At 31.4% G+C, this 14,847-nt stretch overlaps 2 protein-coding genes across 2 annotated transcripts in view; both read left to right on the forward strand.

Annotated features, from left to right (window-relative positions):
• Positions 1-1,784: 1,784 nt before the first annotated feature.
• Positions 1,785-6,057, forward strand: LOC111614138. Its single transcript, XM_023355523.1, has 4 exons — positions 1,785-2,956; positions 3,028-3,096; positions 3,170-3,259; positions 4,707-6,057. Exons 1-4 carry the CDS (start codon positions 2,036-2,038, stop codon positions 4,833-4,835), a joined length of 1,209 nt encoding a protein of 402 aa, XP_023211291.1. The 5' UTR covers positions 1,785-2,035; the 3' UTR covers positions 4,836-6,057.
• A 1,079-nt stretch (positions 6,058-7,136) lies between these two features.
• The window catches only part of LOC111614146 (leucine--tRNA ligase, cytoplasmic-like), a 44,878-nt gene continuing 37,167 nt past the window's right edge, over positions 7,137-14,847 (forward strand). The window contains exons 1-2 of the mRNA XM_023355530.1: positions 7,137-7,268; positions 7,334-7,549. Coding sequence (XP_023211298.1) covers positions 7,266-7,268; positions 7,334-7,549 — 219 coding nt within the window. The 5' untranslated portion in view covers positions 7,137-7,265. The remainder of the gene's footprint in view (positions 7,269-7,333; positions 7,550-14,847) is intronic.

Below are 14,847 nucleotides of genomic sequence, written 5' to 3' on the forward strand. Positions count from 1 at the left end.
GTCCATAACCATATTTCACTGAAACAGACCATCAAATCTATGTCATAAATTTATATGGAGCCCAGTTCCTCACAATCCGGTAATCTCCATTGTTGGCCTGACCAAACCCACGATGACTATGTGTAATTTAAAAAGGCCCATTGCTTCTCACAAGAATTATATATTTATAACTGAAGTAAAATAGTGAGATAGGTGAGTATGTAATGTAAATAAAATCTAATTATAAGCAGCAGTTAAATAATGAGAACTGTTGTTTACCAAGATTATATTGTACTTTGGAATGCGTATTTTACTGTAAATAAGACTTATACAACAAATATAAAATTTAATTTAAACTCTTTAAAACTAAATACCAGTTGCTATGCTGTAAATACATTTTACAGCGTAGCATCAAATATATTAAATACATGCATACCAACATTATTCTAAAAATAGAATTTTTATTCAATATGTAAATATCTAATGTAATCGGTAAACAGTAGTTTGGTAAATAGANGAATCGATTAATTTTATGGAAGAAAATCTTTCAAACAGCCATAGTCCGTAAACTGCACACGTGTCGAGCTGTGATTGGCTCATGTATTTAGGAATTTCTACAACGCGAAATTCTTATAAAGTGGAACCTATCTACCGCGTTATAGAAGGGTCGACTGTATTTGAAAATATGTTTGAATTCGGTTACACCTGAAGATGTCCTATTGTATTACGTCGGAAACGTTAGTGTTTTAATTAAACATATCTTAATAGCTTATTTGAAAGCTGATTACCTCTTTTATGGGCCTATTGAAGGTTTTATTTAAAAATATTGAGTATGGTAAAATTTAAAATTATTACTACCGTTATTACTGTATTTATAAATACACACAAGATTCCAACTAATATATGTTACACAATCTAAATACAGTGGTGCCTCGTACTTCGAATTTAATTCATTACAGAATCGTTCTATTACGACGTACCATTGGGTATGTTTCTATTATTAATAACTCTACATCTTGCCCATACATTATTATTATTTCAAATATTTTTATTTTGCATACAAATAAAACAGTTGTATTTCATATGTTTGAGTTTATCACACAGTAATCAAATACTAAAAATAATTTACGTTTTGGTTGTAATAAAGACTCTACTACTTAACAGTTATAGTTATCTTTATCCATGCATTTTCCCACGTTTATATGGGGTCAGCATTATCATCTTTAATATGTCTTTGATAATCTGAAACAGTGTTGTGACTCTACATAGTGTTTAAGAATCAAAGAAGTGTAATAAATTCAAACAGTTGGCGTTCTATCATCTTTATTTAGTTCAGTTGTACATGTTTAAAATATACGTTTCGGGCGTCACATGCCTTTCTTCAGCCAACTAAAATTATATCAAAAAATACATACAGTACGTAAAAGATTAAAAAAGATACAAGTGGTAAAGATTTTATTTATTTATTTTTTATTTACTCCTTTATTTCGTTTTTATTTATACAGTTTTTACTTTTAATGATTCCTACACTTTCTTTAATATTTCTGTTGTGTGTTCCTGTTTCTCTATGTAAAATTTTTATATTATTTTGGTCTATATTACAGTCAGTGCAGTGATCGTGGAAGGCAGAGTTCAGTTTGTAATATTTCAGATCTGCTAAATGTACTTTAAGACTCACCTTTAATTNTAAATACCAGTTGCTATGCTGTAAATACATTTTACAGCGTAGCATCAAATATATTAAATACATGCATACCAACATTATTCTAAAAATAGAATTTTTATTCAATATGTAAATATCTAATGTAATCGGTAAACAGTAGTTTGGTAAATAGAACCTTCCAGGAAGACATTCTATGACATAACAAATTCAATTTATTTCAAATTTTAAATTCAAAAATGCCAATTCAAGTATAGGCACGTAAAAAATATTCGAACAACTACACGCGTTCAGACGTTCGTCATGCGCATTTCTTCAGTGGTATTATCCCCTCGATCACTCGTTGGCTAAATTCGGAATGATTGCGTGAGCAAAGTATTCTATTTCCTTCAGAAAATGGAGAATAAATGCTTCTATTGCTTTTTTAGACCAACTTTTGCCGTAACAGATATGTTAGGAGGGATCTTGGTTCGTCCTTGCAAATGCCGTTCGGTAAGCAAACGTAAGCGAAGGGTTTTGCTGGTTTATTCAGTATGCATTCAGTTATTGTTTTTCGTTCATTTTTGTATCGTAATTGATAGCAACCTTTGTCGATTCCCTGATTACGATGTAAATCTCTTTCGATGCGTTCTCAAAAACAGAATAGGTAAGAGTAACTATACCCTCTTTATTCACATCATATATTTTATTGAGTCTTTAGGAGCAACTCATTGGTATTTTGTACTGAAAACAAGAAAATTCGACAAAATACCTATCACAATACCAAATAATAGAGAGGAAATATTACGACGCATTCAAAATTATCTGCTTGCATTTTCTGGCCTGTTATTTCTGGTATTTACGACAGTAACTACAATGTTTTCAGGTTTCGTTGCCGAAGGTATCGAAGCTGCTTCTACAAAATTCAGGGGTATTGTATGCGCCGTTATTTTAAATATTAGCTTCGTGTACGAGTTAGCTCTGTTGGCGTCTGTGTCAATGATAGGATTTATAATTTTGGTTTCTACGAAAGAAGTATTCGGTTGTCTTTCCGAACGACTATATTTGGCAAATGTTAATAGTAACGAATACAAGATCGATTATATTATGTCCGAACACGCTGAAATTTGTCGATTTTTTGATAAAGTCAATGATACTTGGAAAGATATGTTTGCTTTAGGTTATAGTATTGGTATGCTCATGCTTGGAACCCTGGTTTATAATAATGTTTACAAAACTCTAAATCTAAAAAACCAATGGTTAGGCGATATCGGTTCATTGATTTTGATACTTATCGTACTTTTTGCTTCGTTTGTAATATCACACGTGATTAATTCGGTGAGTTAAACTTATTTATTTAATTAAATTATTAATGTTTTCATTAAAATTCAAACTTTAAATATTTTCAGATCTATGATAACTTTCAAGAAATTCGAAAATTTAATATAAATTTTTCTCGGATAACGCATAAAATTAAGGTTTGATAATCATTGTATTTGCTATTATATTTCAATTTACAGCAAAATATTGAAAGATAAATTTCCAATGTAGCTGATTTGTTTCATGAAATTCTTTCGTGAAAATGCCATCGGATTCAATTGCGGAGATGTGTTGATTATAACAAAAGACATTCCCATTCAGGTAATTGTTTTTAATACAGTAGAACCTCGATTATCCGCCCCCGATCAACCGACCTCTCGGTTAACCGACCGTCCTAGTCGGCAAATTTCAAATGTCCGCTAGTGATGTGGCGCTACAATATTTGGCTATGTCTTGGCTACTTTAATATTATTTTTACGTGTTTTAGCTGGCAACACTCATTCGACCATGAAAGGGAGCCAGTATTTAAACGAAGCTTAATTTTCTAATTTTTAACGATACAATAGCGACGATTATTATTTTAAAAAATTTTTGTTAGGCTTAACATCGATGAAAATTCAACGCAAAATAGGTTAATAGCGATATACTAATATACTAATTACATGGGATATAATAATATACTACACTAAATGGATTTTTTCATACTTTTCGGTTATCCGACTTTTCAATTATCCGACCAACCCCAGTCCCCCATTAGGGCGGATAATCGAGGTTCTACTTGTAATTTAGTCTACAATGTTCAGCTTAATTCATTTGAAACGCCAGCCGTTATTGTAAATAGTAATATGTAAATTTCATTATTATCTTTACATAGATGTAATTGCATATAGAAACAAACCAGATATTTGTTAATATTCAAACGATATTGCAGTACTTTATTAGGCTGTAATATGGCTACTTACTGAGATACTGCTAGAAATAGAGATTGCTATCATTTGGTGTTAAATTGAATCAAGGATATTAAATTCTTATTTTTACTAATTATAGAAATTATTAATTATAAAATGACGATTCATTTTTGTTAACATCTTAACAAAATCATTTGTTTGCGGTTCAAACTGTAGAGTCTACGTTATCAAACAGAGAAACAAGCCAGATGCTCACTGTGCCACAACCAACACAGTGTGTTAAGGTCCTCCGTTACAAATTCATGCAATCTGTGTAGCTTGTTCAGATGTTGCACAAATTGGAGGAGAAGGAAGACTATCGTACCCTCAAAGTAATGTGTCATGATCTTTCGAAGGCATGAGGACAAGAGGATTCTAATGGTACTTTCGTATATGTTAATTCTGTCAAGCATGCGCAAATCATATCGATGATTCTTTCTATGGTCAGCATAATTCACACAATGATGTTATTATTATTTTCACAAAAATAGATCTAATCAATCATCCTGTATTTTACATGAAATGGTTGCAACCATCGAAATTACGTAGTATCTTACTAATTAGGTAGCCATATTATAGCACAATAAGTTTTCGCTATTAACGTTTTATTTTATTTATTGTGAAAATTGAAAAAATCATTTTAATCCTACCCATTATCAATTCGGCCGGATGGTGAGAGACTGGACCAGACATTTTCTGTAATGTGTAATTATTCCCTATATCAAAATTCCATTTGATGCTTGCTCGGATCTCCCAGCTTCTTTTATACCCATAAATTTATATCATAATACAGCTCTTTGTTTTATTATTTCTACTTTCAGACGGTCCGTGCATTGTATAATACGTTCAATAGCTTAAAGGGAATTCACGATATCATGAATGGTACAAATGTCAACTGCAATGAAACAATCCAAGTTTATACGAAACTCAACATTGGCTTGCAATCTTAAGGATTGCAGGATAGACAAGAGAAGGAAATCTTAGGATAATGAATGATTTTTTAAGAAGAACAGTCAAGACAAGTCTCATAAGCAAGAAAATGGAGGAAAGTACGAGTAGATTAAAATGATTTAGACATGTGAATAGAATTGAGGACTATGTTCAAGAAGATTGGGAACTTGAAAGTGATAGGGAGGAGGAATCGGAGAAGACATGAGCTGAGATTGAGGAGAGAGAGTGTCCTGAATAGAGAGAAGTGGAGAAGACGGATTAAAGATAAAAATGCTTACCCCATATAAACGTGGGAAAACGCACAGATAAAGAAAAATTGCAAATTTTAAGTAGTAGAGTCTTTATTACAACCAAAGCGTAAAAAATAATTTTTAGTATTTGATTACTGTGTGATAAAGTTTAACATATGAATTACAACTGTTTATGCAATATACAAATATGTTAAATAATATTAATGTATGGGCAAGATGCAGAATTATTAATAATAAAAACATGCCCAGTGGTACCTCGTAATGCCAACGCTTCCGGAATGAATTAAATTCGAAGTACGAGGCACCACTGTATTTAGAATGCGTAACAAATATGTTAATTGGAATCTTGTGTGTATTTATAAAATACAGTAATAACGCATTTTAAAATTTTACCATACTCAATATTTTTAAATAAAACCTTCAATAGGCCCATAAAAGAGGTGGTCAGCTCCCAAATAAGTTATTAAGATATGTTTAATTAAAACACTAACGTTTTCGACCAAATACGATATACGCCATCTTTAGATGTAACCGAATTTGAACGTATTTTTAAATAACTTAATATTTAAGAAAGACTATATTGAGGTCAAAAGAAGGAATTTAGCTATCAGACTTAAGGAGAACAAATGTGACATTAATAAAGAACACTGCAACACAATCAAAGTATGACACAAACAGAGGACTCTGTAGTTAAATGGAATAAAATGACTATGCTCAGGCCATGCCTTTTCCATCATTAGCATTGCACGAAGAAAAAATTAAAATCTATTAAAGTAAATTAAAGGATGGTTGTATTAATGCTAGAGATGAGATGGACTTGCTTCTGCTTGGAAATTCTACATAAAAAAAAAATACTGTACAGTATATAAAAACTCTTAGCCAGCACCTGACCTTATACTTGGATGCATTTTTATGTATTTTGTTTTATTTTATTTATTATATTATCTTTTATTATTTATTTGTTAATCTATGTACATATGAGAATGTTTTTTGTTTGTTTGTTTGTTTGGATGTTTGTTCGCTATACACGCCAAGGCTGTTTGACCAATTGCTACGAAACTCGTCTTTTTACGTGTCCTTAACTTAGATGATGTCATACGTTCGACCTCAAAATATTTATTGAATTATTATAAATCAATCAATTTCTATCTCCATTCGATTTGTTGGTTTACACGTAGCGCCGTCTATTGACGAAAAATTTAACAAAAATAATAATCTTATAATCGAGATGGATTGATAATAGAAGTTAAAAGTTGAAATTTAGTACACACGGTACGTCATGAGAATGTACACTAAAAAGGGAATTTTCGAAACTTTTCCTACCGCGGAGAGGGAGAAAATGAAAGCTTAGACCAGGAACACATATGCGTAAAATTCGGCGTAAAATCTAGCATAAAACAAAAAGCGTAAATTTTTTTGAAATTTTGGCTAAAAAAATAACTGAGCATGTCTACGTTTTATGCCAAAATTCCGCCAATAAAGAGAAGTCTTTTTTGTGACGTCAAAGTAAACATATGGATTTTAATTCCAGGGCTGTGGAGTGACGTAAAAATCTACCGTTTCCGACTCCGACTCCGACTTTTCCTTACCATCCGACTCCGACTCCGACTCCGACTCTGTTTCATATACATAACAAGTTGGTAAGTAAAAAGGGAGTCGGAGTCGGCGGATTTTTTGACGACTCCGACTCCGACTCAGGCCAAAACACCAAAACTCCACGACTCCGACTCCGACTCCACCGCCCTGTTTTATTCTAATAATAGCGGTATTGTCTGTTATCGCTACAATTGTGACGGTCTCCAAGAAACGAAAAATAAATGAAATAAAAGACTTTATTGAATCCTTTCGACCATATCAGTATCTTTTTTATGACAAAAAGTGACATGTATAAATGACACTGTATTCAAATAATATATATATATATATATTACTGGTATATTAAAATTTAATATACAAATTTATTATATTTATACATAAAATATTTATAATAATAATAATAATAAATAGTAGTTATGGAATAATAATGAATAAAATAAATAAATAATTTTAAATACTAATGATTGAGTATTGCATCATGTAAATCCTGACCCTAGCGACGAATAGAGGAATTAATCGTATTTGTAAGCCACGTGTTTTGTTGATCGAAGTTGTTTTTCTTTTATACTGAATTGATCAGTGATGGTAAGAATATAATAAAATGAATCACTTAAAACACTTCTTCAAATAATGTAATATTTATTTTATAGACAGCAGTTGAGAGGAAAGGAACTTTTAAAGTTAGAGCTTTACAGGATATTGAGAGAAGAGTACAACTAAAATGGGATGAAGCACATATTTTTGAGGAAGATGCTCCTCATCCTCATTCTAATCCAATGCCAGAAAGTTATTTTGTTACTTTTCCCTATCCATATATGAATGGAAGACTTCATCTTGGACATACTTTTTCTCTGTCAAAGTGTGAGGTAAATCAATGATTACAATATTTTACCAAATTATTCCAATTAAATGTTGTTATATCAAAAAATACTTTCTCTTAATGTTAAATTTATTTAATTTACATGAGTAATTTACATTTTACTCATGTAAATTGACATATTACATTACATATTTTGACAGCAAAGATGCATTTGACAGCTTTTACATCTCAGATAAATTTAATTAAACTAATGCATTCAATAGAAATAACTAATTTTTTTTTTTTATGTGCTCAATAGGGTAAAGAAAGCACTATTTCCAAGCACTACGTTATTCAATAATGAATTATTACTCAACCAATTACATATGAAAAAGAATATATTTAATATATACTTGAATAAAATTAAAACTAGAACAACAAACACATAAGATCAAAATACACAAACACAAAACATATGTCAAACATTCCTTTTAAATAATTACCCTTATAAAATTATTTTAAAATGGTTAAAAGATATATGAAAAAGTCTAAAAACTATTCAATCAGTTTAATACATTATTAGCCCCAATCTTAAACAATATAGTATATAAGGCAATAAATAAAAATAATTATGTTCCTAATGGTAAAAATATAATGTTATATAATGTTAAACAAAAATCTAATATATAAATTATAATGTAATTGTGTTCTGGCATTCTACTATGTGGGAGAATAAATGCATTCTATTAAATTTAAATTTCTCATAGAATTCTATAGGCTAATATTAAATTATTGTAACCCCTCGTTTTACTTCAAGGAATCAACCATACGTGGATGAGAGGAAGTTTTTATCTGTCTTAAATGTGTAAAATGTTGTAAAATTTTATTGTAAGTTCCTTGTTGTTGATTTCCTTCCCTCACTTTCAGATAAATTGTGTTAGGATATTATTTTAAGTAAGAAATATTTTTTGAATTCAGATTATAATATATATTCAAAGAAAAATTGTGTTAACAGTACAACTAAAAAAGTCGACAATACAAGTAAATGTAAAGAGCAATTGTGTAATGATAATTAGTAAGATGATCTTTTGTAATGTGGTACTTTGGTGTTTTTATGATATTAAGTACAACTAGGAGATATGAACAGAAGAACACCCGAAATGCTTTTTCATGTTGCTGATAACAATAAAGCCTAAATTCTTTCCTGTTTGTCTCCGTTTCTCCTGCATGATATGTGCATTTAAAAAGCAACACTATAAAGCTTTAAATCCTTCAAAATGAATATGTTTAAGCTATCTGTACCATGTAGTGGAAGCCATATTTACTGTTGTTGATGTTCCCTTCAATTTCTCCCTTGAGTGCACTTGTGTGAAAACTAAAACAAAGCATCAAGAAAGTTTATAAGTTTCAAAAAATTGGTTTTATTTAAGTTTTTGTGGAGAGAAAGCTTAAATCTAGTAACTGCAAAAAAACATCATATTGCAAACATTTTACATCAGGGATGGACAACCCACAGTCCTGACTCTCATGTGGCCCTTATTAGATCTTTGTGCAACCCATGTTGTACAAAATATTTCAAAAAATGTATATGAAACAAAATAAAAAATTAAAATACCAACGACGAACAGTCTGTAGTCATACTAAATATCAAGCATTCGCCTGCTTTGTACACGTCCAGTTTTAACCTGATTTCACTGACACTTGTGTAGAGTGTTAAAGTTTCAAAAACATTTTCTATCATTGCATTTAATGTTTTGGTTTCTTTGCAAATTATATACTATTAATTTATATTATATTATTCGTTAGCTGAAAAAACAAAATACGGATTTTTATGCCACCATTTTGAAATAATAGACTTGCGAAGTAATTTTGATTTGAAAGATACTTTTGAAGAAGAAATCCGTTAGATTTTTATAAAACTTTTATGAAAGAAAATGCATTTTCCAACATAAGGAAGTATGCAGCAAAAAAATTCAATTGTTATTTTCTACAACTTATGTATGTGAACAGTTTTTTGCTGCAATGAATTTAGTAAAAAGTGAAACAAGAAGCTGGCTAACAGACTGGCATCTCAGAAATAATTTAAAACTAGTGGTGACTAATATTCAACTTAATATTTTAGATATATTACATTCACATTAGTCATATTAAGTGTACAGTACCCAGGTTAATTTATAATTGTATATAAATAAATAATTATGATTTACCTGCACTTTGTTTTCCCCTCTCTCTCTTATGTGCAGCCTGCATCAGTTCAAAAGTTTTAAATATGGCCCTTATGTAGAAAAACATTGCCAATACCTGTTTTACATGTGCCAGAACCTTACATTGATAACTCAAATCTTACATATAAACAAAAGTGGGTAGAGTTTCACTTATGATGCCCTATGGCAACTAGTTCTGCTACTAACTACACCAGCATTCAAATAAAACAAATTTCACTCATTGTTAACATATTTCTAATTTTTTTTAATAAAGAATTGAATGAGCAGGGCTTGGCTGATAGGAATTTTTTATGTTTTCTTAACACTTTGTTGACAGCCTTCCTCTTACAATGTTCATGTTTCTTGGGGGTAACTTTCACGGCCAAAGGAGCAGTTTCTGGCTCTTTCCACATTGGACACAACCCGCTCCTGTGTACAAGGATGTTCTCCTGCATTTGTAAATGCAGGAGAACGTTTTGAGGTTGCTAATAATCCACTGCAGACTGGATTTTGACCTGTCATTTACTTTATACAAGAAACGCAAATTATCTTTGTGGCAAATTTTTCCAACAATCCACCTGGTACCTCTCAACAATAGCCCATTTTCATTCTTCCGTTTGTTCACAATGGTCTCATCAATTTCAGCAACCTTTCCAGGACCACTGATTTTCATTATAGTTAAATTAAACAAGAAACCATTATTACGTGCCATATAAAACTTACCCAGTCCACAGCTATTTGACACATCACACCCATCACTGAACGTGCAGCAGTCAACATATAGACTATGCAAATTAGATGCAAGACAAACGACAAAATAGCCCCAAAGAAATTTTTCCAAACTTGCCTGTAAACATACCATGGAATGGTGAGGTATTTAACTTGCATATATGGCAATGAAATCACATTCCTTCTAAAACATTAATTTTCATTGACCTTTACACTTCTCACAAACTGCATGCAGAGGTTGCAATCCCAACTTAATGTCAGACAAAATTTTCTTATAAACATCAATTTTAAGAAATTTTGGAAAAATGCAAGAAGTGCATTGTTTCCAAGAAAACTGTTTAACATTTTCAAAAGCCTCTATGATGATAAAAAAAAAATGCAAATATAAACCCATGTGTTGAAACACACAAAAACAAAACAACTATTTTAAAAACAAGGCCAAAAACTACACTACTTAAAATGTGAAATGATTTGAACGTAATCTACATACCAGAATACATGTCGTAATAATTTTAGACTATTGCAACATCTATTATAACTATTCTAAGACTCATGTCAAGATTTTGGAAGTACGCCATAGTGCTCCATAAGTAAAATTCTATCCAAAAGGGATTCTAATATTTACAAATTAAATTTTAAAACAATAATATAACTTTATAATAGTTTAAAGTTATATTACTTTTAAAAATTACATACTTTACATATATACATTTAAATTAGTTGTCATTTATAAGAACAAATAATGCAACATATTTACTTCTGTTTTACAGTAAGCGGGTTTTTAGACATGTCAATAAATATATTTTAACTTTAACTTTTTTTAAGAATAATATTTTTATAACTTTCTATGGAAGACTGGTCCCTAATTATGTTTTATAATCATGAACAAAACAGAAAACTCCAAAGATAGAAAGTTGATGAGGTGCAAACCCATTATCAGCTGTCAGTAGTTTTATCCACTCAGCTACTGTTGGGCAAGAATTTTATAGATCTTTCATCTATCAAGCATGGTATAGCAAGCCCTGTTACTGCATAACAATCCTCCATGATGCAAGGTAGGGTTTAATGGAAAGAAAGAAATCATGCTTTTTAAAGAGACAGGCAAGGAGGAATGTGACATACCCAAGGAAAGGGATGGATACCCATATACTGTACTTATGTTATCAGTCTTAACCACTAGGAGGAATCTGTGAATAATGCTTTCATAACCCTTGCTTTGTTCTGGTTGAATTTTTCTAATGTATAACCTGTCTTCCTAAGTGCAATGCTAACAATCTCTAGTTCTTTATCGACAAATTGTTGTGTGGAGGGGTACAGGAGTTGCTCTGATGAACATGTTTATGTATTGTGGAAGTTGAAAGAAGTTAACAGAATGATCATGAAAAGCAAATCAAATTTATGATACATTTCAAAACTGAAGCTCATGAGGGTTCTATGTATAAGCAGATAAAAAAAGGACAGCAGTTATTGCTACAGTCACATTTTATAATAGAAGATATTGAGAGATGGCAAGATGATAAATGTTGTACAAGTAATTCTAACTCTTGACGAGGGACCCTCAAGGTTAATAGGGCACTGTCCACATACTATATATAGAGACAGGATAATGAGTCGTAACAGATGCAGCAAAGATCTTGTTCTCTATATCTCACATAATGAACTCTGCTAAGATGGCCAATAATGGTGAACCTATGAGTACCCCATTCTTGCAGATAGCACTGTTGCTAAGCTGAAAGTAATTGTGTTGTGGTGCTAAGTAGAGCAGTTCCTGAATGGCTAAGGCTGTATTTTGTTCAGCATTGTTGTTCTTGAGGAGTAAGTGTCTCAAATGTTGGAAGAGTATAAAGCGACCATATCAATCTCAATCTTGTAGAAGCAGTACGAGGAAGATTATAGTCTTAGCGGTTTTTAGATCATTAATTTATTTAATTTTATTACGTCTTTCGTAAGTAACCTTTTGAAAATGTCTATTACAATCGAACCTAATTCGGGATGTAAGAAGACGATTATACTTGTAGATTCGGGAAATATTTAATGGCAAAAGCTAGAAAAACATATATATATATTTCATTTTATTAACTGTATTCGAATTTANTAATTTTATTTAACTTTATTTAGTAAATTAATTCAAAATATTATAATTTAGAGATTTGATTGCCTATTAATCCTTAATTTTGTAAATTATAGAACCATGATCCTGAAAATCGTTAATATGAATTTTCGATAAAGCAAACTAACTAATGTTTCCCTAGTGACTCATATTAATGCTAATTGTCAGTAAAATTTTCTTCTGACTCATAACATAAATATTGTTTTAAGGTATTTTTTATATTGAGTCAGAGGACTTTAAAGATATTCTCTGACTCAACATGCTTATAAATAAATATAAATTATGTTTATAAAACGTATTTTTAAAATATTTTCTGATTCAACAACTACTTTATAAAAATAATTATTATAAAATAATTAAAGAAATATATAATAAAATATATGCTTCTACACAAAATTATACAAGTTTCCTTTATTTAAGATTACACAGTTATGCAGACTATAATTACATACAATTAAAACTAATAACAATTAAATTAAAAAAAAACATACTCTATGAACCAATGATGGTGTGTGATGGAAAAAACAAAAGGGAAAGTTTACCACTAACATTTTCAAACTCCCCTGAGTTCTTATTCAGGTGTTAAATGGAATTTCTGATGGAACATAAAACATTTGAATTATGAAAATTTGAAGAATCGTTCAAATCCGACACTTGAGAAATATTTGTTATGTTGCACATGCGCATTCGTATGGCTAGCAGATCTTGATATTTAACACCTGAAGAACTCAGGGGAGTTTGAAAATATTAGTGGTAAACTTTCTCTTTTGTTTTTTGCGTCACCCACCGATTATGGGTTTATAGAGTATTTTAATACATCCCAGTGTTGTGTGCTGTTGTTTAATAATTATATAATTTTATAAAATGCTTATATAAATGTTGATGTTTTAAATCAGTGATTCCTAAACTTTTTTGAGCCACCATCACCTTGGTTCCTAAAACTTATACCCAACATCCAACCGTTTTCCCTTGTGTGAGAATTGGTTGGAAATATTCATAGCAAAGCTTTTCTCCTCACACTTTGTTTCCTTACCGTACATCGTTCTCAACATCTGGAAACCATTAAATGCAATGTTTCTTCTTACCCATTTTAACAGAGGAAAGGGAAAAGTTGTCAGTGATCTGAACCCTCACTTACAGTCACCATTCGGTCAGGTCCCTGCCTCCAGCACCCCCCACTTTCCTTTCTTTTTGCTCCCCTAAATTTACTCATTGCCCATAGGGCAGTAGTGTACACTTTAGGAACCACTGTTTTAAATGATGTACAATTGAACCTATCTCAAATCTCACAGGAAGGAGAAAATAGGTTACAAGATATAGAGGTTCGTACACAATAAATAATAATACATTTGATTGGAAGTAAGGTATTTTATTAATACTATAGCAAGTACAGTACATACCTATATTAGGTATAAATAAAACATTTTTCACATACCTTAACAGAAATACTTTGTAAATAGTTTCTGATTCTCAACTTTCTTCAACTAATCAAATGCAAGCCAAACTCATAGTCAATATCTGGAGACTCTAAATAGTTTACAATTATGAAATCCACAAATTTTACACAGTTGTTGGGGAAAAAAGGAAATGTAAACAACTCCGATAGAAAAAATGCTCTTAGTGAGAATTATATCATAAGTCACCATTTGTTATAACAATTAGATGAGAAAGTTGACACATAGGTGTCAAGAATGCATTGTTATTGTCAACATGTGATGATCATGTGACTCCTTTCCCACAACAATCAAATAAAAGGTCAAGGCAGATCAACCCAAGGAAGTTATTTCTGTACTTGTGCCAATCAATCTCCATGCAAAAGGACTTGGATCCCGTCAGAGAAGACATTCAGCGGCTGCAGACTCTTTCATACTGTCGGCATCCGCCATACTTCAGTCTATACCGTCCATTCTTGCATAGACGTACTGTATGTTAGCACTCTGCGAACACTCTCTCCCCAGAAGCAGGATTAGACGTAGCTAACAGCTGCCCTTTGTATTACTTGCATTTAACCGTATTTAACTTGAGTATTATTTTCGCCTCCTGTAACTTAGATTTAGTTATTCAATAAATGTTTTGTTTATTTGTTAAACCTGTCTCCTGTCGTTGAAAGGATGCCTGCTAGCTTACTGACGCACTCCCCACTCACTTTTTGCCCTCCTAGCCATCCAACAACTCGAGACTGGATTTTACCAACCCATCAGATTAAGTGGTCAGGAGGGATTAACCCCTGACCCCTTGCTTGTCTCACACAATAAGTCCATGACTGCCAAATATCTGCCTACAGAAAGGCTCCAGAACTCTGCAAGATACAAAAAATGTGTT

The sequence above is a fragment of the Centruroides sculpturatus genome, unplaced genomic scaffold (genome assembly GCF_000671375.1).
Source record: "Centruroides sculpturatus isolate CEXI.00-Female unplaced genomic scaffold, Cexi_2.0 scaffold2, whole genome shotgun sequence".
NCBI classification, from domain to species: Eukaryota; Metazoa; Arthropoda; class Arachnida; order Scorpiones; family Buthidae; genus Centruroides; species Centruroides sculpturatus.